The 24,652-nt window shown below is 47.6% G+C and overlaps 1 protein-coding gene across 2 annotated transcripts in view; it reads left to right on the top strand.

The window, feature by feature from the left end:
• Window positions 1-24,652, top strand: part of swm (Zinc finger protein swm) — a 66,501-nt gene that overhangs the window by 18,099 nt on the left and 23,750 nt on the right. For both annotated transcript variants that reach the window (XM_084601303.1, XM_084601302.1), the window contains 7 exons: window positions 916-1,065; window positions 3,357-3,600; window positions 5,398-5,578; window positions 13,009-13,305; window positions 17,019-17,141; window positions 24,309-24,383; window positions 24,490-24,549. In XM_084601303.1, coding sequence (XP_084457429.1) covers window positions 916-1,065; window positions 3,357-3,600; window positions 5,398-5,578; window positions 13,009-13,305; window positions 17,019-17,141; window positions 24,309-24,383; window positions 24,490-24,549 — 1,130 coding nt within the window. The remainder of the gene's footprint in view (window positions 1-915; window positions 1,066-3,356; window positions 3,601-5,397; window positions 5,579-13,008; window positions 13,306-17,018; window positions 17,142-24,308; window positions 24,384-24,489; window positions 24,550-24,652) is intronic.

The raw sequence follows: 24,652 nt of genomic DNA, 5'->3' as shown, positions 1-24,652 counted from the left end.
ACACAAACACAAGAGAAGGAACAAGAATTCTTTTGAAGTGATCAGTTTTTTTAAAGATCAAAAAAAAAAAAAAAGAAAAAAGAAAAAAAGGTGTGCTTGTGTTGTGTTTCTTCTCTTGTGTTTGTGTTTGTTGCGCCACATTTCTGAATACGATCTATACATGCACTAAGTGCCGCCACATTTGTCAAGCTGGAAGGACAAGGTTGGAGATGCCCCAGGAAAGTGAACAAATTAAGATGAAAAAGGAACATGGAAAAGCAACAAGTGTGGAAGAAAAGAGCACAAAGGAAGCCCAGGAAGAAAATGCAGAGAGGTAGAGCGGGCCTTCCATACTGTGCTGCGTGATATTCAGTGGACCGTATGCGTATGAATGTAATCCAAGGTTTGACGGAACGCCGTCTGGTCAGGTAGTAGCATGGTTGAGAAAATCTATAGGGTCACTGACCACTTGTCAAAAATAGTTGACGTTTCGGAACCCCTACGAGTTTCGTGTTCACAATGAAGCTTCATTGTGAACAAGGAACCTGTAGGGGTTCCGAAACGTCAACTAACCAGTTTTGACAAGTGGTCAGTGACTCTATAGATTTTTTCAACCATGCGTATGAATGGAGGAAGTAGGGGGTGCCACAGGTTGCCTTGGCACTGATAAATGGTGAACAGCAGCAGTTTGGTAATCATTACTGTCCTGGTAGTATATTTTATCAGTCCCTGTTAACTGCTGATACATTTAATGTGTTGGCCTTTAAAGCTTTGTTTTTCTTTTTTTTTTTTTTTCTGGTTTACCAGATGGTCAGCTTCTTCGCCCCTACAATGCCCTTTGGTTGTTCTGTGTAGTTTACATGGAGAAAAAAAAAAAAAAAATCATGTCCGCATCGAAATCACACGCGCCTTCAGTTGTGTTGTCTTTCTGTGCAGAGCCGTACAACCCAGAAGCGCCTGGCATGGAACGCCCACTGCGAGTGGGTCCTCCCGCCTTCTGGGGCCCACCGCCTGTCTTCCATCCACAAAGGGCTCCCCACAGGGAACTGATTGGAGTGCCCACTGTCGGGCCACCTCCCCAACAGGGTGAGACTGCAACATTTCTATTGCTGGTACGCTAGGTGTTCAAGGTGGCGCCATTTTGAGGAGCACACTCGTTAGAACATGGGAAGCATGATATAGAAAATAGTGTGGTGCGAAGTTTGGCTCTATATGTGTTGCCCTCAGTGGTTGCTCACCTTTGTGCAGTAAATGCTCATAAATTTGAATTTTTAAATAATTCCATCTGCAACTCGAATTGAGGTTGTTGTGTGCTATTGCTGGGGTTAGGCTCGCAGCTTTGTTCTACTGACAATGGCTCTGCCGTAACGTCACTTGTGATGTTAACAAAATCAGGAATTTGGAACTTTGTCCATTTATGCTCTTTTTAAATCTATGTATACAGTAGCTCGTCATTTTGAACTCGTTTAAGACTGCTTACCTTTATGATCACTAAAACATTATAGGCAGTCCTTTAGGTGAAGTGTTGTTGACATGTATTTAATTTCTTTCTGCTGGTATTATGTCCAATATATGTGTTTGCATATTTCATGTAGATTGCCCTGTTGCACGAGGCACCTGGCATTTGTGTTTGCCAAAACCTCGGTTTGTAAGCTCTTATAGGAACACTCCCGAAGGGCTAGATGCGGAAGTCTCCTTCGAGCCTCAGCGTTTTAGCCCTAGCAGTCAGAGCGGTGACCCCCAACACACGGTGCGAGAAATCACCACAGGGGCAGGTTTGGGCCAGAGGGGACAAACACGCGTTGTATACTGAAAGCAGGCTTTAATCTGCCCGAGTAATTATACAGCGGCAACAACAATGCTGAAATACAAACGTCGTAGTGGGCAAACGTCCCGCTCGTATACGGGGGGGGAATCAAAACACTAAAAGGCGTAAGCAGTCGCAAAATTGCGAGAGGAGCGTCCAGCTCACCTCGCATGGCTTCGCGATCAGTGCGTACGATGACCGGGCAGTTCATTCAGGTGACGGCGGCAGTCTTCCTGGCAAGAAGTCTGAACCGCGCGCGTGCGTGTTCACCTGCAGAAAGACGAGAAGAAATCGCGGGAGGCTCGCTGTTCGGGATTGTGGAAAGAAGGTCCCTTGGCTATGCCTGGAGGAAAGAGGGAAAGCCACGGTGGTGTTACTGCGGGAGACAGAGGCAGTAGGGGGTGGCTGGTGTTCCCTCCTCTCAGCATCCTCCCTAACAGCGCGCGCCTAACCTTGCGTGATAATTAAGCGCGACTGTTACAACTGGACACGGGATTCATGTGTATCCCCACAAAGCATACAATTGCTGGTATAGCCGCCCAAATCTTTAACTGCCGTGCTCGATTGCTGCCTTTTCATTGCTCCTGCGCCTTAGGGTGAATAAAACTTGCCTGAAGGGCAAGATTAAGGAAAGGCTGGTGAGCCCTTGTTTATAGTACTTGGAATTTTCACAGGTTAGCTCCTCAGTAACGCTCATAATCCCAGAAAATGCGACCATCACACACGCCAGTTAATGATTTGGGTGGCTGTACATACGCCGGTGGTTAGAATCCCTGTCGTGAGCTAGCCTCAAAATTGACTAGCGCATATATGCTATGTGCTACATGAAACTGCGTGACGCTACCAGGAAAGCAACTAGGCATGGAGGTATCACGCAAACAAACTTAATGAGAGGGATGGCTGGATAAGTGCTTTGGCACTAAAAACAAACCCACATTAGGTCATCTCCATCTACCTGGGGCATCCTCTTCCATCTCATTTCTGATAGCTATTTTGCATTAGGGTTTTTTTGTCATGCGTAGCTTTATGCAGCGTGTAAGGAGGAAAAGCACTGGGGCAAGTGGTATAGTTACCCATAGCCGTGCAGAATCTGCCTGAGACCCAGTAAATAGTTGGCTGCATGTGTTCATCGACTCCCCCATTTCTATTGGTTTCAATTGGCCATTTTTGCAAAAAGTCGACACAGCTTCAGTGCAGTCTGGATTTTTTTTTTTGCTGAGCTGTGGCATTTTGTGTTAAAGGAAAATGTGTGGTTTTGAAAATACCTGTTGTGACGTCAAATGTTTTTGTGTGCCAATGGAATTTTAGATCTGAAATTGTAAAAAAAAAAAAAATTACTATTTGTTTGGAACTAAAAAAACTTTTCATACCCTGAACCCAGTAGTACATGTAGAGGGGGGGAAGGGGGGCCACTGCTGCAGAACTTTGCAGGGCTAGTGTAGCAAGTAGCAGCGGAATGAAACAATCGAACTGTGGGTGTCTGAATAAACAGCGTGATATATAACTCGCGCACTTGCCATGTTTCAAATGTCATCCCACACTCAAGGATTCTTGCACTTTGCTGTTGTAGCTGACCTGAGCCAGCCGCCGCCACCCCCACCTCCACCACCATCAGGGCGCCCAGTCCTTGACCCGCGGGTGGGCCCTCCACTGGGTCCTCCTCCAGGTCTGGCTCCTTCAGATGAGGGGGCCATGTCAGCCGCTCCACCCCCTCCCCCACCTCCTCATGGAGGAGGGGCCCCTCCGCCTATGCGGCCACCGCCCCATCCGCACCACCACCCTGGCTCTCAGGGAGGACCACGCTATGGACGCGGGTGAGTCGGCTCTCTGCTTGGTGTGTCAGCAGTAGCGGGGTTGGGCTCTTCCACCTGCATCATTTGGCTCTTCCATGTTAGTTATGGGGTAATTGTTTCCCGCACTCATTCACAGCTAGGTGTGCGGAAAAGAAATTTGTGATTTGCTAGCTTCTATCGTCAATTTTAAGTCGAGCTTACTGCATGGTGGCATTGCTGTCAACTTAAGACATTTGTTAGTTTGGGCTGGGCAGTTTAATCCAGAAGATTAAACTTGTGTTGTGTGCAGTAGATGTGGCAGTATCCATCCAGATGTCGATGCAGATATAGTCGCTCTAGCCGGGGCCCTGGGGTTTAGAGGTATGAGAGGAAGCATGAAAGATTCGGTGTTGGAGGTAAGCAAGAGACGTCTGGAAGATTTGTGGATAAATAGCAGGGAGAGGACGCATGAAAGCTAAATCGAAATTAAAAACGGGTATTTAAAGATAACCTGAAACTAAAATAAAAGTTGTTAAAGTTGACGGATTATCTAAGTTAAAAAACATAAAAAAGGAAAGTTCAGCATGGTGATTACTATCACCACCCCGTTTCAAAGGGGACGCTCCTAACATCCATCCACTATGTACCATATAAACCGTATACAGGTCGAGTGGGAATATAGGTCAACCCCCTAACCTTGCAGTGAAAAAAGAAAAAGAAAAGAGGTTGAGAGGTGCATATATTTACAACATCGGCTTTGTCCCTGCATCACCGGAGCTACGGTTTCACTCAAACTTACAGCAACGTCGTCGGGAGGCGACTCTGCCGCTCGCCACCTCGTAAAGTTTGTCGTCTAGTTCCATGAAGTGTTTTGCATATGTAACATTTCTTGAAAAGTTGCACGTGAACAGCCGATCTTGTCCACGCCACTACCTGCTCTTTTCTGAAATGTGGAACTGTCGGTGAGAGAGTGGCTAGGTTGCCGTTCGCTTCGGCAAACACCACTTTTTAAGTAAAGGCACTGTAAACTGCCTCCACATGTCGCTATTCATTGCTAAAGAGGCATTTTATACCATCAAGGTCAAACGAAAGAGTGCATGCGAAGATAAATGCGCTGGGGATGGGAAAAAAAAATGCCAGCAACTGCAGGATGTCGATACGGTTTTGGCTCTCCGTTTGCAAGCGGGCAGGTCACTTGTTGCCAGGCTGGGCCTCAAGTTCTGCTTAAGACCACTATATAAGACGAGGGGCGACTTCAGCCATCTTTTTCTAAGAAAAAAATCTCGACCTGTATTCCACTGCATACGGTAAGTGCAACTTCAGTGAACGGAGTACTAGAAATTACCATATGACACACGTAAGACTGCTCCCTCAACTTGGCAGCGGACGATTTGATAAAGAAATGGCAAAGGCAGCTGAGAGCAGTTATATACTCTTCACTTGTGTATAATTCACCCTGCATGGCATGCAGCTATGTAGAACACATACTAAACCATGCTTACATTTTAACGCGAGAGCGTTAAAGGCCCCATTCACCGAAAATTCGGTGCTGATGTTGGCATCGTGAATAAAGCTGATGCTGCGCACTGACTGGACATGGGTTGCCTGACGTTACGTTTGGTAGGAGCTGCCAACTCGGGCCTCTCCTTTCATACGGATGGGTGATTTCAGAATCAGAAGCGCTCTTTCTTTACAGTCAGCACATTTTTTGCCATTCAAAAGCATTTCACAGTCCCTTAATTACTGAGCTGACACATCTGCCTGCTTTTCGTTACACTTTTATGGGACTTTAGGGGAGCCTCAAAGTGATGCATATTGTGCGCTTGTTTGTGGAACCAGGGGACTGCATGGCAGCGGTGGACGCGGCCGTATGGACTTCGGCCGTGGCAATATGGGCAACCGAGCAGCGAACCACTACGACCGGTGTGAGCTGGAAGTGCGCAAGGTGCCGCGAGCCCTCAACACCATCACTCAGCTGAACAACCACTTTTCGCGATTTGGAACGATAGTTAACCTCCAGGTACTCTGCTCTTCTGTGTCCAGACTCCCGTGCATGTGGTGTTTGCTTTGCAGATGCCTGCAATTTACAGCCAGTGCACTGCGTCAGCCATGATGATGCAAGATGTAGTCTTTGCCTTCATTTGTTGTTTATCTCACAGTTTGTGGGCAAGTTTATTGATTCATAACGTCAGTGAAAAAGCACGAACGCAAGCAAGCAGTGTTCGTCCGTGCGTTGCATTTCATCTCTTGTGTTTATGCTCCTTTGCTGCCATTATGAGTCAAGAATCTCACACACTACTGTTTTTCCTTTGTCTTCTGCCATCTTGTAAGGAGTTGCACATTTTTTACATACAGATACGTAGGGGAGTTCTTAAGACTTTTTATTATTTTTCAACCAAATCTAGTCAAACTGTGCAGTCCTATTCAATTACTTTGAAAAGACAGAAGAAAAACGTATTAGGACACGTATTAGGATTATACAGTCGAACCCGGTTATATCGAACCCGGATATATCAAATTTTGGTTATATCGAACTCACAGAATATCCCCTTGAAAATCCCATGTAAAAGTATAGGAAAGCCGCGTCATATATCGAACTCAATTTCACCGGTCGTTCTATACATCGAACTCCGCACCACGCACTGGAAAGTGCGCCTTCCCCAAAGACGATCGCATCACGCTTGGCCGTTTGCCGCGTGACGTTTTCAAGCCACGCTCGGAAGGAATGAGAGGGGACAATTCTGGACAGCGCCGCGCCCATTCCCTAAAGGCGCGCGCATCTGCAGTTATTGTTTCCCGCGCGCCAACACATGACATTTGCAAGCCGTGTGCGTGGGTGTGCCCATTCTTTTGCCGAGCTATCTCTCTCCTTCAGCACGCGCTACGCATGCGCCAAGCCAGCTCAGCCCATTTTCAGACAGACGTCGGACGCTTTCTCCAGCGCGTGTTGTGAACCCTCTGCGCGCGGCGGCTGACATGGCTATGGTGCCTGCGGACGTTAAGAAGCGGCAGCTCTCTCTGTCTGTTCTTTATTTTTTTTTTATTTTTTTTTTTTTGCGAGAGTTGGGCTTTACGCGCTGGGCTGTACGCGCGACGTAGCGTAAGATATGGCGGCTGCGGACGTTAAGAAGCGGCAGGCTTTTTTTTTTTTGGCGGGAGCCGTTTATGTTTGCATGTATGAATCAACGGAAGCACGTGGTCTGCTGCTGCGATCATGACGCCCGCCCCAAGCGCGGCGTGATAAATCGAACCAGGCTTGTGCAATTAAGCCATCACGGGCACTCTGCCAAGTTCGCTCCCCGCCACCCGAGGAGCTATAAAAAGATAAACGTGCCCTGACGTTATCGCTGCGCAGCATCTTGGCACGCTGCCAAGAAATGAGCTGTGGATGCGACGACCGAAACGGAGTGGCGCGGCGCGCCATCCACATGCAAGCGAAAACGCTCGCGATTTCTGCTGCAGCGACACAGAAACCTTGTATTGAGCTGTCGCGGTGGCTCGAGCGGCAAGGGGGACGCAGTTCCAATAAGTTTGAAAGTTTTCGCTCTGTCACTGCCGGTCGTTGCTGAGATCGCTCAATCGCTTGCATATGAGTGAGCTGGTCTTAACGCTTTTTCTTTTTCAAATTCTCGGGTGAAAAAGTGGAGGGTGGGTTCATTATGCGAGTGGATTGATGAGGCGACACATGCAGTATCGTTTTTTGGCATCGTAAGTGCCGTCACAAGCCGATTTTTGTATATCGAATTATCGATATATCGAACTATTTCGCGATCCCCTTCGAGTTCGATATATCCGGGTTCAACTGTACTAACGTGTGGTTAAAAATACAAGGAAATCTCTTTTGGGAGCACTTTTTAGATTAAGGGGGGAGGCTACCCTTGAACACCAACTTTTTTATTTCTTGAGATATTTGAATAAATTTTCAGGGTATGCTCATAGTATACACACATTTGAAGAACTACCAAGTTTCATGGAGCTGGGCTCATCAGTTCTCAAGTTAGAAGAGTATATAAAGATAGTTTACATAGGTTCCTAGGGGCAGGCCTGGATAATTTGCAAAATGTGCTAGAAGTGTGAAATTTGTTATCGTCATTCCTGGACAGTTTCCCCAGGGCAAGACAATTCCCTTTTTCCAAATTTCCTCTCTGAAAAATTTAAGTACAGCCCCAAATTTGATGTTAAAATTTACACCTGACTTAACGATATTTTAATTGACTGCCCCTAATTGCACATGAAATATTTTGAGAAAAACGAATTGTCTTTCCCGTCAGAAATTTACTTACATATGTAACAAAAAAATACCTCTTGAAAATCCAATAAGCGGTTCTTGAGATATGACTTTCCCTAGCAGCTACACCCTGCAAAGAATTGATTCTGAGAAAATGGCTCTCAAAGGTTCAGAGAACAATAACTTTTTTGTTTCTCAGGTTGTCATGATGAAATTTTCAGGACAGGCTCATGACATTAACAAATGAAAAACCACCAAGTTTCATAGAATTGTGCATGCTAGTTCTCAAGTTACAGAAGCATATCAAATTGGTTCAAATAGGTCCTTTATATCAGGCCTGGAGAAATTGTGAAATTCACTGGCATTGTGCAATTTGTCGTGCTCATTCCTAGAGAGGTTCCTCAGGGCAAGACAAAGCCCTTTTTCTAAATTTTCTTGCTGAAAAATAGCATAGCACTGGATTTTTTGTTATTAATTAGACCTGTGTTGAATAATCAAATTAATTATGACAAATTCCAGACATAATATTTTGAATACATGGGCTTCCCTTGCCCTCAAAAATTTATTTAGGTATACAGTCGAGCCCACTTATAACGGCCCCACTTAAGACGAACACTCACTGATCATGAACAAGTCCGGTGCGGCCGTCAAAATATACATTAGGGCTATGGCGCTCCGTATCGGCTACAACGAACATGTGTGCGACTAGCCGATCGGCTACAGCGAACGCCTTGGTGCCGCGGACCACTTTCCACATGCTGAGATCCGTCAATCCTGTGCTCTGCAAGCTGCAACAATCGCCATTCCCGATTCCCCCGCGGCATTTCGCCCAAGGCATGATGGGCAGCGCAGACGCAGCAAGCGGCTTCACGGTTTATCTCTCGCGGCTTCCCGGTTTATCTCTCGCAGCATCTCGCCGGAGGAACCGGCCCAAACGCAGCAAGTGACTTCCCGGGTTATCTTCCTCGGCATAAGTGCCAAAACGAAAAAAAAACAAAAGCTAGCCAAGTCTGCACTGAACGCGTGTCGCATCTCGAGGCATCGTGAGCGACCACGCAACGTTTAACACGTTTCACGAAACCGTTCAGAGGGCACGACGAGAGATCGTAAATCAGGCGATTGCAAAAATCGCGAAAGGCGAACAGAACGCACGAAGTACAAAGACAGCCAACAACGACAGCAAGCAAAGAGCTGGAGCAGACGACGCGGGGAGGTAGCCGGCGGAGACCGACGCGTCAGCGGCCGCAGCAGTCAATAGTAGTCGCCCGATCCCCCGCGTTCTCGCGGAGCGTGCACTTTGCCCAATCACAGCCTTGAATTTGAGTGCGGGAAACTTGAAATCCGCCAAGAGGCTCCCAATCGGAAGCAAGCCACGCCTCGACCGCGCCGCCGCCGCCGAGGGTGGCAGAAGAAAGCGCAAGAATTCACAAACAAAAGAAGACCTAGATGGCGGCGCTCAGTTCGGCGGGAGAGGAATGGCGCGCACGCGAAGTTTGGGAAGTTTCGGCACTTGCTTGCTGCTTGTTAAATAATTAATTTCGAGTATTTCTACGTCAGCGGTGGTTCTATGGTGCAGCGGTGGCGTAGCGGTAGAACATCCGCCTCGCATGCAAGAGGACCGGGGTTCAAATCCCGGTGCCGCGCAATTCTCCACCGGATGACAAAAAAAAAAAAAAAATCCGCGTGTCGATGGAATTGCATATACAGGTTTGGGGTGCGACCTGATGCTGGTAAACACCTCCGGCAACGCACTCCCTCACCAGAACAGGAGTTGGCCACCCTGGTGCAGTAATTGGCCACAACCTCCTATGATAAGCTCCATAAAACCCCGGCCCTCAGTCACCAGCGGCTGCGGAACAACTGACCACGGCGGCGGTCAGACCTGTGACGCAGCAGGGGGTGCTAAGAAAGCCTGGCTCCGCTGGACAGGCCGCCATTGGAAACTGACCCTGGCAACGTTTAATGCTAGTGAAGCTAGTTTAGCAGTGCTGTTAGAGGAACTAGAGGGCATGAAATGGGATGTCATAGGGCTTAGTGAGGTTAGGAGGCCGAATGAGGCATATACTGTTCTGAAGGATGGGCATGTACTGTGTTATCGAGGTTTACCAGACAGGCGACAACTAGGGGTAGGTTTCCTTGTCAATAAGTATATAGCGGGTAATATAGATGAATTCTATAGTATTAATGAGAGGGTTGCAGGCATCGTAATTAGGCTTAATAAGCGGTATAAACTGAAGGTTGTACAGGCCTATGCACCTACATGTAGTTATGATGACCAGGCAGTTGAAAGCTTCTATGAAGATGTAGAATCGGCAATGCGAAAAGTAAAGACGCAGTATACTGTACTAATGGGCGACTTCAATGCCAAGGTAGGGAAAAAACAGGCAGGAGACAAGGCAGTAGGTGACTATGGCATTGGTTCTAGGAACAGCAGGGGGGAGTTACTAGTTGAGTTTGTAGAGCGCAATAACTTACGAATCATGAATACCTTCTTCAGCAAACGGAAGAACCGGAAATGGACATGGAAAAGTCCTAACGGAGAGACTAAAAATGAAATCGACTTCATAATGTGTTCAACCCCCGCCATTGTGCAGGATGTAGAGGTAATCGGGAAAGTTCGATGTAGTGACCACAGGATGGTGAGGTCCCGAATTAGCCTAAATCTGAAGAAGGAACGCAATAGATTAGTAAGAAAGAAACCCATCAACGAATTAGCGCTGAGGGGGAGGGCAGAAGAGTTCAGGATCTCGCTAAAGAATAGGTATTCAGTTCTAACTGAGGATGGCGACATTACCCTAGAGGCAATGAACAATAATTTCAGAGATATCATTACTGAGTGCGCGGTAGAAGTAGGTGGTAGGATAGTTAGAGAGGATGCCGGTAAGCTGTCCAAGGAGACGAAAGATTTGATTAAGAAATGGCAGAGTATGAAAGCTTCCAATCCAACAGACCAGATCGAATTGGCCGAGATATCAAAGCTAATCAATAAGCACAAGGTGGCTGATATAAGGAAGTATAACATGGAGAAAATTGAGCATGCTGTAAAGAACGGGGGAAGCCTTAAAGCGGTAAAGAAGAAATTGGGCATAGGCAAAAACCAGATGTATGCGATAAGGGACAAGGCGGGCAACGTCATCACTAATATGGACAAGATAGTCAAAGTAGCCGAGGAGTTCTATAGAGATCTCTACGGTAGCCAAAGTAGTCAGGACCGTAATGAGATTGGCGGTAGGGAAAAACAGTCAGACATTCCACCAGTGACGAAGGACGAGGTCAAGAAAGCACTAGAAACTATGAAAAGGGGGAAATCAGCTGCAGAGGATCAGATAACTACAGATTTGCTGAAGGACGGGGGGGATATCGTGCTAGAAAAACTGGCCACCCTGTATACGCAGTGCCTGGTGTCATCGACGGTACCGGAAGCATGGAAGAATGCAAACATTATCCTCATTCACAAGAAAGGGGACTCTAAGGACCTTGAAAATTACAGACCAATCAGCTTACTGTCTGTTACGTATAAGGTATTTACTAAGGTAATCGCTAATAGAATCAGGACAACCTTAGACTGCAATCAGGCAAAGGATCAAGCAGGGTTTCGGAAACGGTACTCTACTATCGATCATATCCATACCATCAATCAGGTGATAGAAAAATGCTCAGAATATAACCAGCCCTTATACATAGCATTCATTGATTACGAAAAAGCATTTGACTCAGTTGAAACCTCGGCGGTGATGCAGGCATTGCGAAATCAGGGGATAGACGAGCCATACGTGAAAGTGCTGGAAGATATATATAGTGGCTGCACAGCAACCATAGTTCTACATAAAGAAAGCAACAAAATTCCCATTAAGAAAGGTGTTAGGCAAGAAGACACAATCTCCCCAGTACTATTCACAGCTTGTTTAGAGGAAGTATTCAGAGACTTGGAATGGGAGCAGTTAGAGATAAGGGTAGATGGAGAATACCTCAGTAATATGCGATTTGCTGATGACATTGCCTTGCTAAGCAACTCGGGGGATGAACTGCAAATAATGATTGATGACCTAGACAGAAAAAGTAGAAAGGTAGGCTTGAAAATCAATATGCAGAAGACTAAGGTAATGTTCAACAGCCTCGGGAAGGAACAGCAGTTTACATTAGGTAGCGAAATACTGGAAATAGTAGGCGAATATGTCTACTTAGGACAGATAGTAACCGCAGATCCGCACCATGAAAAAGAAATATCAAGAAGAATAAGATTGGGATGGAGCGCATTTGGCAAGCACTCGCAGATTATGACTAGCAGCTTACCGGTATCGCTCAAGAGGAAAGTATACAACAGTTGCATCTTGCCTGTACTCACCTATGGGGCTGAAACGTGGAGGCTAGCTAGCCAAGAGAGTTCTACTTAAGTTGAGGACAACCCAGAGGGCTATGGAACAAAAAATGGTAGGGGTAACATTAAGAGATAGAAAGCGTGCAGAGTGGGTCAGAGAAATAACTCAAGTTACCGACATTCTAGTGGAAATTAAGAAGAAGAAATGGACATGGGCAGGACATGTAGTGCGAAGAGAGGATAACCGATGGTCGCTGAGGGTAACAAACTGGATTCCAAGGGAAGGAAAGCGTAGCAGGGGGCGGCAGAAAGTTAGGTGGGCGGATGAGATTAAGAAGTTCGCAGGGGTCAAGTGGATGCAGCTAGCATAGAACCAGGTTAAGTGGAGAAATATGGGAGAGGCCTTCGCCCTGCAGTGGGTATAATCAGGCTGGTGATGATGATGATGATTTCTACATCGAGTTTGGAATTGATAATTACAGAAATGGTAGTTTATAAGACATACTACCAGAACATATAACCTTCCAAAAATCGACTGTTTCGCGATTTTTCGGCTTTCAATGTGTCGCGTCCCCCCTTAAGCTAATATGGTCACTGACCAAAAATTTGGACCCCTGATTTTTCAAACTTTGTTGCAGCATCGCGACATGCTCTATCAAACTAATGTATATTAGCACCCCAAATTCCGCACACATCCCGTCCGATTGCTCGATTTTTTGGACCTTATTTGCATTTGCTGCAGCACCGCTGCCGATAGTCAAGCTACATTGGTACGTCATTAATTCAGGCTTCAAGCAGGTCAAAAATATGATCAATACGGTTCTAGCCATGACATGCGTCAACATCTCTTGCTGTTTGCAGTTGTTGCAGAGCAATGGCAGCAGCCGTGAATTGCATATTGCAGGTGTGCTATGATGGAGACCCCGAGGCAGCCTTAATCCGTTTCTCAAACCATGCTGAAGCCAATGCGGCGTATCGATGCACGGAAGCTGTGCTCAACAACCGCTTCATCAAGCTCTTCTGGCACAACAAGGACCGAGCCACTGGACCCACAGCAAACGGCAGTGGGACAGCGCAGGATGCCACCGCTGCAGCACCTAGTGGCAGTGCCAGCCAACCTACTAATGGGGCCACCACCACAACAGAGGCGCCACCTACCAGGAACATCAAGGAGCGGCTAGGAGCACCTCCTGTTGAGAAGGTGAGCTGCACGGCTGGGGAAAGTAAGTTTTTGTGCATGCATGCGCCCATAAAGCGGCCTGAGAGATGGGGAACGCACACTTACATGAGTTCGTCATGTCATCAGCCTCACTACATCCACTGCAGAATAGCAGCCTTTACCGTACCCTCTAGTCAACCCTGTCCTGTGCCACATGCAGCCACTCCATCCACGCAAACTTCCTGATGACCTCATCCACCCCCCTGACTCATTGCTGCCCCATGCTACACTCGCCTTCTCATTACGAATTGACTCCGTTACTCCAGGGCTTCAGCGATGATCGTTTTTTTGCATTGCTCCCCCCCCCCCTCGATGACTATTTTCTCTCGACAGGCTCAACTAGGATACCTTCACTCATGTTTACTCCCCTTCTCTCCCGAGTCTGCTGTGTTCTAAAGTGCTCTCTGCTAGCTCAGGTTTGACTGTGCAGGGGCAGCATTGATACATATGGTATAGGAATTGGAGTACAAAGGAGCAAATTTTGAGAGCAGGCCAATTAGCTCAGGGTTTTCCACCTGATCATTTTGGAGAAGAAAATGCATTTGTGGCTGCTTATATAAAATGTGCCACTGTCAGTGCAAATGAGATCAATAATAACTTACATTATAAGGGTTTTGCAGCAGGCAAAATATATATGTATATATATTGTTACTGGCGATGAAGAAGGAGCGGACAATGGCGTCTGCAGGCGCGCTCGCGCTAGGTCCACCATCTTTCATTAAAACGCCATCTACCATCGCCATCGGTCATGTTCTGTCTTCTTTCACTGGCTTGCCACCCCATAACAATATATATATATATGTATAGAATGTCTACCTACCTTTACTTTAGTATTGATAGTTTTTTAATTTTTTTGCAACATGCAAAAAAGCCAATTTGCATAGGTATAGACAGTGTACTAGGGTGTACCAGTGAGTTGCTGTAGCCATTGATTGCTGTGAAGATTGCTTCAACTGAACACCAAGTTTTTAAAGTACAGTTGAACCCCTCTATAACGAAAGCCCTCAAGAACGAAATTCTCGCGACAACGAAAAATTCTGGCGCCCCCGGCGAACTCCAATAGGGTTCAATGCATTTGTCCCCTCTCAACAGCGAAGGGTTTTTAAAAAGCAGTCCCGCATTAACGAAAGTTTGAGGTAGTGATCTGCAACATTTTTTCGGCACATCAGCCAGTCGGGAACATAGAATAGGCGAAACTGCAGCAGCACACTCATCCGACAAGTCGAGCCCGTTCATTTCACCTGCCAACAAGCACCGGCGCAGCCATTTTTGTTTACTTTCGGTTGGGTCGGTAATGATGATGATAGCAAAGCATTTTTTTTTTTTTTTTTTTTTTGCCCGCTGAAAGCGGCTTTTTGCTAGCCTGTCTGTTGGCCACTACGCATGTATGTGACGTTTCACGCCACGTGACGACACCGCCGGCCAACAGGGGAAGAGCAAGGAACCTCCTTTTTTTTTCTTTTCGCTAGTGCGCCGACCACGCTATCTCGCCGATCTCGCCATCCGCCTTGTGCCGCTCGCGACTTGCCTGTGTACAGTGTTTTTTGTTGTTTTTTTTTTTTTTTACTGTCGGAAACATGCCGCCTCCTGTAAAGAAGCGCAAGTTTTTGACGCTGCAGGAAAAGGCTGCAATTATCGCCGAAGCTGAAAAAGGCAGGAAGAAGACTGATATTGCGGAGGAGTTCGGTATCCCGTGCAGCTCGCTTTCTACGATTCTGAAATCAAGGAATGGCATCATGGCGGCACTCCAGAACGGCGCGCGCGCTCAGAACAAGACTTTGGCAGCGCCAGTCTACGAAGACGTGGACAAAGCCGTATTTCAGTGGTTCCTGGACAAGAGAGCGAACAAGGTGCCTTTGTCCGGAAGCCTCCTGCAGCAAAAGGCGATTGACTACGCGTGCATTCTGGGGCACGACAACTTTAAGGCGAGTGCCGGATGGCTAAGTCGATTTAAAGCGCGGCACTGCATCGTCGCCAAAGTGTTGTCGGGGGAGTGTGCGAGCGTAGATGCTGAAGCAGCATCTTCCTGGATGGAGAAAAGTTACGAAGGCATAATGGACGAGTACGAGCCCTCCGAAATTTATAATGCGGACGAAACGGGCTTCTTCTATGAAATGTTGCCTTCAAAAACGCTAGACCTGAAAGGAAAAAAATGCCATGGCGGCAAGCTGAGCAAAAAGCGGGTCACCATTCTTTTATGCTCAAACATGGATGGATCTGACAAGCGTCCCCTCCTCGTGATCGGCCGGAGCAAGACTCCACGGTGTTTTAAACGTAACCGAAAGCTTCCGGTCCAGTACACTGCAAACCAAAAAGCGTGGATGACGCGCGCAATATTCACAAGCTGGCTGGAAGCCTTTGATACGGACATGCGAAAGCAGGGCAGATCTGTCTGCCTTTTTTTGGACAACTACAGTACGCACCACATTGAAGACGTTGCCCTGACGAGCATCCGCTTGATTTTTTTCCCCGCGAACTGCACATCCGTTATCCAGCCTCTTGATCAGGGGGTTATCAAAAGTGTGAAGTCTGCGTACCGAAGAAGGCTCATACAGCGGATGTTGCTAAACATCGAAATGAAGCGACCGACGGAAATTGACCTCTTCATGGCGCTGGAGATGCTTGCCGGCGCGTGGATTGCTACTTCGGCCACGCTTGTCCAGAACTGCTTCAGGCACGCCAGTTTCGCAGCTGGTCAGCAGCATGCCTTGGCAGAACCGGAAGCTGCAAGCGGTGACGATCTGCAGCCACTAACCGAAGCATGGAACGCGCTTCGCAGTGTAGATACAATGGTGCCAGAGGCTGTTGAACTGGAGGACTTTTTGTGTGCAGACGCCGACTTGATCGTGCACGAGGAATTCAGCGACGACGCTATTATCGACAGTGTGCGCAAAGGAAATGAGGCGAGTGACAACAAAGATAGCGAAAACCAAGCACAAGGTAAGCAAGTAAGCTCGCGTGATGTGCTTGATGCATTCGATGTGATCCGGACTTTTCTCGGCGACCACGACGACGAAGCTATGCATAGCTTATCAAGCTGCGAAGCCAGAGTCGTCAAGCTCCTGCACAGCAATGTCAAGCAGAGCAAAATAAGCGACTTTTTTTAATTAAATCTTGGTTATGGAAGGTAATGGGTGTGCTTATTTGTCCATTTTCGCGACAGCGAAATTCTCGCGACAACGAAAAGGTTTTCCTTCCCCGGCGGTTTCGTTATTGCGGGGTTCGACTGTACTAGTTGAACCTTGCCAATGAAATAAATAAGGAGAAAAGTACATCAAAGAAAAGATATTTTTGAATATTTGACTCAAAGGAGCAGTGCAAAGTGCCTATTGAGGCGTTCAAGTTGTACAGATCCCAGCTGGAAGCTGAGCACACCCTCATATAAAGGTTATTCTCTCTTTCTCACACTTTCTGAGGATGTTATTCACCATCTGTCGGGATGGCGTGGTTTTGGGTGACATATAAGCATTGCTGCAAAATTGTGTTATGGTTAAATGTTTGAACCAAAAGGGAAAAATTATCCGGCTCTGCCAGATTGTGATTCTGAGCACATTAGCTGGAAACGTGGGGTCCACATTCTGCTGTTGACTTCATTTCAATCCATTTGAGGTACTGATTTATGTCAGGGTCATTGTTTGAAGCAATGCCTTCCTTCCTGTGTCTTGAGAATAATTGACCTGCTCTGTATCTTGCAGTCTGCTGTGTTCAACCCCATCGCCGGAAACCTGTCACGCACAGTGTTCAACCCTGCTGCTCTGAAAAAGAACAACGTAATTAACACGGGGCTGCCTAAACGCACCAAAGAGGAGCAGAAGACGGTGAGCACAAAAGCAAAATGTGCTTCCTTGAACTATGAATGTGTCCAATATCTGGAAACTGTTGTGTGGCAACACATTATCATGGACTTCTTCTTTCTTTATTTATTTTTTTATTTGTGTATTTGTAAACATTGTAGTCAAAGTCACTGTCATCACCACGATTAAAGCCATAAAGTACATAAACCCCTCTGAATGATTTTACCCTCCTCTGCAAGGGAATGCTCCAGCAGATATAGTCACAAATTGGTCATGCTCGTCGGATTTGCAAACAGTTGCGAAAAATTTTGATTTTCAGTTCCTACTTGTTTCACACCTCTGCATGCTCAGATGGCAAGAGTGCATGCACATAAGAAGCCATTAGAAATTACTGTTTATGCAATCTGAAAGGCCATCAATGTGACTGCAGTTTGCGGCACCAGAAATAGCCCCAAAAGGTTTCTTCTGTTAGCTTTTTTCTTTTTACCCGTTATTGCCATAACTGAAATACCCCGGGTGAGCCCATCTTGTACAGTAAAATCTCGGGGATATGAATCTCCCGAGGTTTTGAAAAAATTTCGTATCCTGAAAATTTAAAAGTCAGTGCGCAGAACCATGGGAAAGGCATTCATGCAGATCTGTTATGGCCGAGCAGATTTACCGAACTTGCTCGCTCAAAGAACCCACTTTTTTTTTTTTCAAGAAAAATTGATTTCAATTTGAGGGGACGGTCATTACATGGGAAGAAGAAAGTAAAGACTAGACCTTGTTTTTTTTTTTTTCTCTCTCTCTCTCTTTCAAGAGTCGTTCACCCTTCTATTCAGCAATCATCTGCGAAAGCACGAGGTCAGGCGTGAGCGATGTGACACCAGTTTTTAGCATGGTTCACTTCAAAGTGTGTTTGCTGCTATCACACATTCTGATGGTTTTGAATGTGCTGATAACCAGACTTGCACAGTCGAACTAGCCAAGCCAGCTCTGCAGTGAAGGGCACTGGCACTCTGCCAAGTTCTCCTGTCCTCGCCCTCCACAGGAGTTAATGTCGAAATATAAACACAGTATTATCTGTGCCAAGAAATATGTTGTGAACTGCGATGGCGCCAATGGCTTGAAACGGGTGAATGCACTGACAACTAACGCTTTTTCTTTCCAAATTCTCAGCTGAAAAAGTACGTAGTGGGTAAATTATGCGAGTGGATTAATTTCAGGAGTAAATACATTTTATGGCCACAGATCACCAATCGCTGCGCATGCAGTGCTAGAGAGGATCATGTCATCGGTGATGTGCAGGCTGCGCGCCTATGGCGACACGTACAGCACGACAGGAGATCAGCTATCTCCGTGCATTATGCATGCCTGCCGCGTGCGCCTTCACCAACTGTTCACAGTCCATGGCATGACTGGCAATCACGGCATAGTCGATTTACTGCCCGCGCGCCGCCACTAACTTCAGGTGGTGTGCAAAGTGCAACACGCAACTGCGAGTACAGCGGCAAAATATGGCTGCCGGAAACTGTACAGCGCGGCTGGCAGTCACAGAGGCAATGATATGTGGGCAGTGTGTAGTGCACAAGGCTGTGGTCGGGGTTTGCGGGTTTGTATCATCCGTAGTGCCACGGAAGGTGTTTAGAACATCCAAAATCCTGCACATTGTACGCAATGCTCTCTGGCAGGGGAGTTTTACGTGTTCAGATCATCCTGAAATTCGTACCAACCGGATTCATATCACCAAGGTTTTACTGTACGAGAAAATTAGGCATCAATACATTGCACAGTTTACTACTGTCTATCTTGCTCAATCTAGGGCCAATAAAACAGAGTACACATTGTACGGGTAGGTTTGTATGGGGATGACTACTTGGCAAACATAGCAAAATGGTTCTGCAGGAAATAAAATTTGGCTTTTCAGCTGCCCCTTGAGAAAGTGAAGCAGTTTTTTTGGGCTGTATGACATCAGTTTTTGTGCATGTAGGCCGATATAACAGAGTGCACAAAGAGATTCTTGCCCTTATGGCCAGTACCCATGCATTACTGTGGTCATCGTACTGATCAAGTCACTGTCTCGGGGAGCAAACCAGTCCGGGAAATGCATTTATGTTGGGATTGTGAAAGCTGTCATCTTGCAAGAATAATGACTCCAATCACTGCAAACTGCACAAAAATGATCAGGAAAGAGCAGCACCGTATAGACCATTTTAGTTCGATGCCTGGGCATCGAAGTGCGAATCATTTTGTTCAGATCGTGGCGCCCCATATGAGCCAAGCCAGGAAAGTCCAAACCGGCTTTACTCGGTGCAATCTTGGGCTGTGCCTGCGCGATTGGTGCTGCGGTAGCGGCAGTGTACAACACGTACTGTGCGGTGCTCGTGGAGGCTGCCTGGCATATTGGCGCTATTTTATGTTTTAGTATTGCGCACCAGCAAACTATACCATTCATTTTGCTAGGTGAAAGCTGTTGGAACCACCAATAGTAGCCAGGGTGACTGCGAAGGACTGCGCTCCACTTCTGCAGGCTGAATTCTCATTACCGATGAATGTCACTGTTAACTGTGATAATGCCTCTGCTTTCAGTTATATTTTATAATTGTAATGGTAACTGTAGACAAAAGTGCACAGGAAACTAACTGTACGGGCAGCTACCAAGAGTGGAATAAAGATTTACTGCGAGAGATGGCTTTCCATTCATCGCCGCGCTGATTTATCATGAAGTGCGATCCATTTCATGTGTTGTATCTCCTTTCGACAATGCCAATTTATATTTGATATTGCGCTGCTTTCATTAGCACTAAAGGATTTGAGGCTTGTTTACACGGGCAGCGTCACTGCGGTTAAGCCACTGACCGCTGCTACCACATGCTGAGCTTGTCGAATGCTGCCGCCTGTGGCGCGCACGCGAGTACAGGAAACATACGATCAAGCTGACCCACTTCAGTAACATACTTTTCGCACCAAATTGCTTTTCATGAACAGCACATAAAGCAAGCTATGTCTAGAATGTTGCCTCCGACGGCACAACATCATCAGTGCAGCCCCGTCCCGTCATTGCATCTTGTGTGGCGTGTTGTTGAGTGCAATGTCAAAAAAACGTGCAGCCTCAGCTGCGCCTTGAAAGTAGACAAGTTCGCAACACTTCCGGCAGTGGATGCCGAAAACTTGCTTTTATCGCACTTATCACTCCTACCAACAACACGGTATTGGGCCAGCGATCCTCAAAAATGATTCCACCATATTGTTGGTGCAGAGCTTGCGGCAGGTACGGCCGGCGTGGCGTGCAGTGTTTAAGGTGGTGAAGGAATTCAAATGCATATCATGTTTGAGAGACCGTCATTGGTATGGAGTTTGTCTGATTTACATAAAACTTTCATGGGCAACTGAAATCGGGATCTATTGGAAATCAGTGAAGCAGAAACATATAACAACCTCACTCGGGCTGTCGTTTCACTCTTCCCGCATTCCCTCTTGGCAGTCGGCTTTCAATTTCTTTGATTATTTGTGCAGTCCACGATCACTCATTGCTGTCCTGATACGTTACCACCACGAATGGTACTACTGAAAGCATCTCAAGTCTTTTGAACTGCAAAATAGGGAGGAGCAAGGTGCTCTGCCTTGCATAAAGCGTGCGAATGCACAGCCCACCCGGGACTGACAACTGTGGTCTAGTGCAGTGAACCTGGTTAGAGAGTATTTTTCTTCTCTCCTGTTATCTTTTAGTAAAATAATGTATAGACACCCAAATTTTCTTTTTTTTAATGGTGCGTGAGACATTAGTGTGCACGGATCACCATGTGATGTGCGCCTACGACTGTTAAATAATTTATAACCGAAGTTCTTTCCTCACCTGTTTTGGTTTTTTGTTTCAACCGTCAAGCGTGTGGAAAACCAGTTTCCTCCCCCCTTCGCCGCGACCGTCCACCACCACCCCAACGAGCTTCATGGTAGCGCCGGCTGGGAGAGGAGGTAAATACCTCCCCTTGGGGGAAGGAGACCAGCGATGGGAGCGCCGCCAAGACGTCTACACGGGTTCCCGCGAGAAGACGAGAGAGAGATTCTGGATCCAGCCGGCAGCGAGAGCGGTCGTCTCCCGCCGCCTCTCCCGGCAAATGCCGGGGGATAGCGTGCGCGGAGTACGCTGCGCACACGGGAGGACCCGTCGTGCACGACCGCTCATCTTCTGGTTCCCAACGGCGAAGCGACCGGTAAATACCGCACGCTCTCGCCGCCTCCCGCGGCAAACGCCGTGGTACGGCTTTGTCCGAAGAATGCGGCGCGCACGGGAGATCCCGGCCGCCATATTCACGGCGCGTGCAAATGTCCGCCGCCGAAGTCGCACCCCCATTCCCCAGCCGGTGAGTCAAAAGCCCTTCTTACGTAGCCTTGCCCTTCCAAGGAAAACCTTGTTGATGTATAGCTAGCCGGCATGCTCTGTATTATTTGCAAGTGCAATAAATAGCATTCGAGTATTACCGCTGTGTCGTCCCCGTCCTTTGTCCCTTTGTTCCCTCCGCGGGTCGCTAGCGAGGACGCTGCACCTGCGGAGTAGGAGCGGGGCGGAAGACCGTGTCCCCCCCTCATATCGCTACAATGGCGCCTCAACGTGGTTCTCTCGTGCAGAAGCACTTGAGCTACTTACCCATCCCTAGGGACAAAGGGCGATAGTCAGTTCGCGGCGTGGAGTGCCTGCCCGGACTTTTAATATTAGGCCTGACCCGACATCGCTATGCTAGCAAGGCTAATATGCTTTCCTGACGGCGAGGTGGGAGGAGTTGCAGCGAGAACAAATGGTCGTGCGTGTATTTGTGTGTGTATGTGTGCGTGTGTTTATGTGTGTGGAGCATTTTTATTTGTGTGTGTGTGCGTGTGTGTTTGTGTGTGCCGACTTCCGAGGCCTTTGAGAGGTACAGCCACGAGGTCCGTACGTGGAGCACGAGACCGAGCCGTCCACGGAGAACAGCACGCCGGAAGCGAGTGAGTGCCTCAGCCGGGACGGTGGCCCTACTTTTCTTGTATATAGTTGTAAATATTTCCTCTTCTGTCTCTTTGGCTCTGGGAGCCAGGTGCCGCAATCGGCTGACTGGTATTGCAGCCGTGATTGCCGGAAAGCACCGGGGCGCTCCGACACCGCTGGACGCGGTGGGCGCCGTTCGCTCAGAAGTTGCCTTTGGATGGCAGCGAGCGAGTAGGGCCACCCTGGGTTCCTTGGCGGAGATGTACATCCTCGCGGCGCTGTGTTCTAGCTATTGTCCTTAGCGCTAGAGCGAGTAGGCTTAAGGCTCTTTTTGGGAGCTGCCTGTCGCACATCGGAGGACAGGCTAACCGTGGCATACAGCATGCGCAAATGCGGTTTGCTTGTTTTATATTGACCTCGCTGTAGCCGAACATCTCGCTGAATTAGAGAAAGCTAACTTCGTTCAAATGAACTTGGTATTTTTGGGCTGAGAAGGAGAATCGGAAATTTTGTGGAACCAGATTATTATGCCGGCAAACGAACCGCGGATGCCCGTGATTCGTTGGGATTAACGGAACGCAGTGCGGTGCCGTATAAAATTGTTTGGCGCTCGCATTGGCCCGCATTTTACCAAATGGTCATTTTGCTCAACTTATTCAACCTTTTTGGAGATCCGGAGGGTTGTGCAGATATCAAGTGAAGCCGCCTGGACCTGCTGCCATTGTTTACGTTCCTGCCTGCTGCCCTGCGGCCGTGAATCACCGAAGCTCGGAGTCTCACGGAACCAGTCCGGCTTGACGGGAGAGGAGGCCAACCCCTACCTGCCAACAAAGGCGCGCCAGCGGGAACAACACCCTCCCGTCACGCTGGCTTCTGGGACCTGCCGATGGACAGCGGGGGCCCCTTCACCTTGCTGCTCGTCGGATGACACCACGGTGACACCAACGTTTGGATCGCCCTGCTAAGCCTGGTGTTTACCTCGCGGATGGCGTCCAAGGAGAGAACCATAGGTGAACATTTAAGGAGGGAGGGATGTGGAAAACCAGTTTCCTCCCCCCTTCGCCGCGACCGTCCACCACCACCCCAACGAGCTTCATGGTAGCGCCGGCTGGGAGAGGAGGTAAATACCTCCCCTTGGGGGAAGGAGACCAGCGATGGGAGCGCCGCCAAGACGTCTACACGGGTTCCCGCGAGAAGACGAGAGAGAGATTCTGGATCCAGCCGGCAGCGAGAGCGGTCGTCTCCCGCCGCCTCTCCCGGCAAATGCCGGGGGATAGCGTGCGCGGAGTACGCTGCGCACACGGGAGGACCCGTCGTGCACGACCGCTCATCTTCTGGTTCCCAACGGCGAAGCGACCGGTAAATACCGCACGCTCTCGCCGCCTCCCGCGGCAAACGCCGTGGTACGGCTTTGTCCGAAGAATGCGGCGCGCACGGGAGATCCCGGCCGCCATATTCACGGCGCGTGCAAATGTCCGCCGCCGAAGTCGCACCCCCATTCCCCAGCCGGTGAGTCAAAAGCCCTTCTTACGTAGCCTTGCCCTTCCAAGGAAAACCTTGTTGATGTATAGCTAGCCGGCATGCTCTGTATTATTTGCAAGTGCAATAAATAGCATTCGAGTATTAACTATGTGTCGTCTCCATCCTTTGTCCCTTTGTTCCCTCCGCGGGTCGCTAGCGAGAACGTTGCACCTGCGGAGTAGGAGCGGGGCGGAAGACCGTCCCCCTCTCTATACCACAAGCGCTAGCTGTGACGTCTACGTCGCATGAGGGGTGAAAAAAAAAAAATCCGGTATAATTCTTCCTCTGTCATTAGAATTCATTACAATGCTAAAGCCGGCTTGCATCATTAGCAGGAATCGCAACAAGCAAAGTCTCAGCAATTATATAGCTGTTTTTTTCATGCCACATGTGACCTAGATTTGATTGTGACGTCACAGCCATCTGTTTCGTAGGCGAAAACCACTTCGTATCCATCTACAGGAATGTCTTACGCATCATTAACAAAAAAATGTCATAAAAGTTTAGTGTTCATATTCCTTTTAAGTAGACCCTCGAGCAGCGAACTTTGCATAATCTCACTTAATGCGCCGAGGATGCCCAGTTGCTAGATGGAACCAAGGTATGCATTTGAATCTAGTGACTCTGGTGAATTTAGTGAGAAATTCTTCCCGGATTCAAGCACTACTGAACATCACATTTCCTTGCTTTTGCTGAAAGTAACAGTCATACCTTTTTGTTTTCAGGAGGTAATCAAAAAGAAAGTAGAAGTACAAAGTCAAAGGCAAAAACTTTTAGAAAAGCACCTCCAGCAGTACAAGGTAGGTGCAGCCTGTGAGCTTCGGACATTCTGTATGTTTTTTTTTTTTTTTTTTTTTTGTTTGTTTTAAATGAATTGCGTTCACAGTTTTTTTTTTTCTTTTTCAGCTGCTACTTGAGAAGTTATCCAAGTGTAAAACGGACAAGGAGCGGGAAGAAGTGAAGCAGGTGAGGTGTAGCTCTAGTTTCTTAGTATTGCATTAAGCAAGTTTGACTTAAAAAATGTTAATTCGAAGCTATTGGGATGGCAAAGAGTATTCAAAATAATCAG

This window comes from Amblyomma maculatum, chromosome 4, assembly GCF_055883805.1.
Source record: "Amblyomma maculatum isolate TAMU_Amacu chromosome 4, ASM5588380v1, whole genome shotgun sequence".
Lineage (NCBI taxonomy): Eukaryota > Metazoa > Arthropoda > Arachnida > Ixodida > Ixodidae > Amblyomma > Amblyomma maculatum.
Note: the sequence above shows the minus strand (reverse complement) of the source record. Positions and strands in the feature narration are given on the sequence as shown.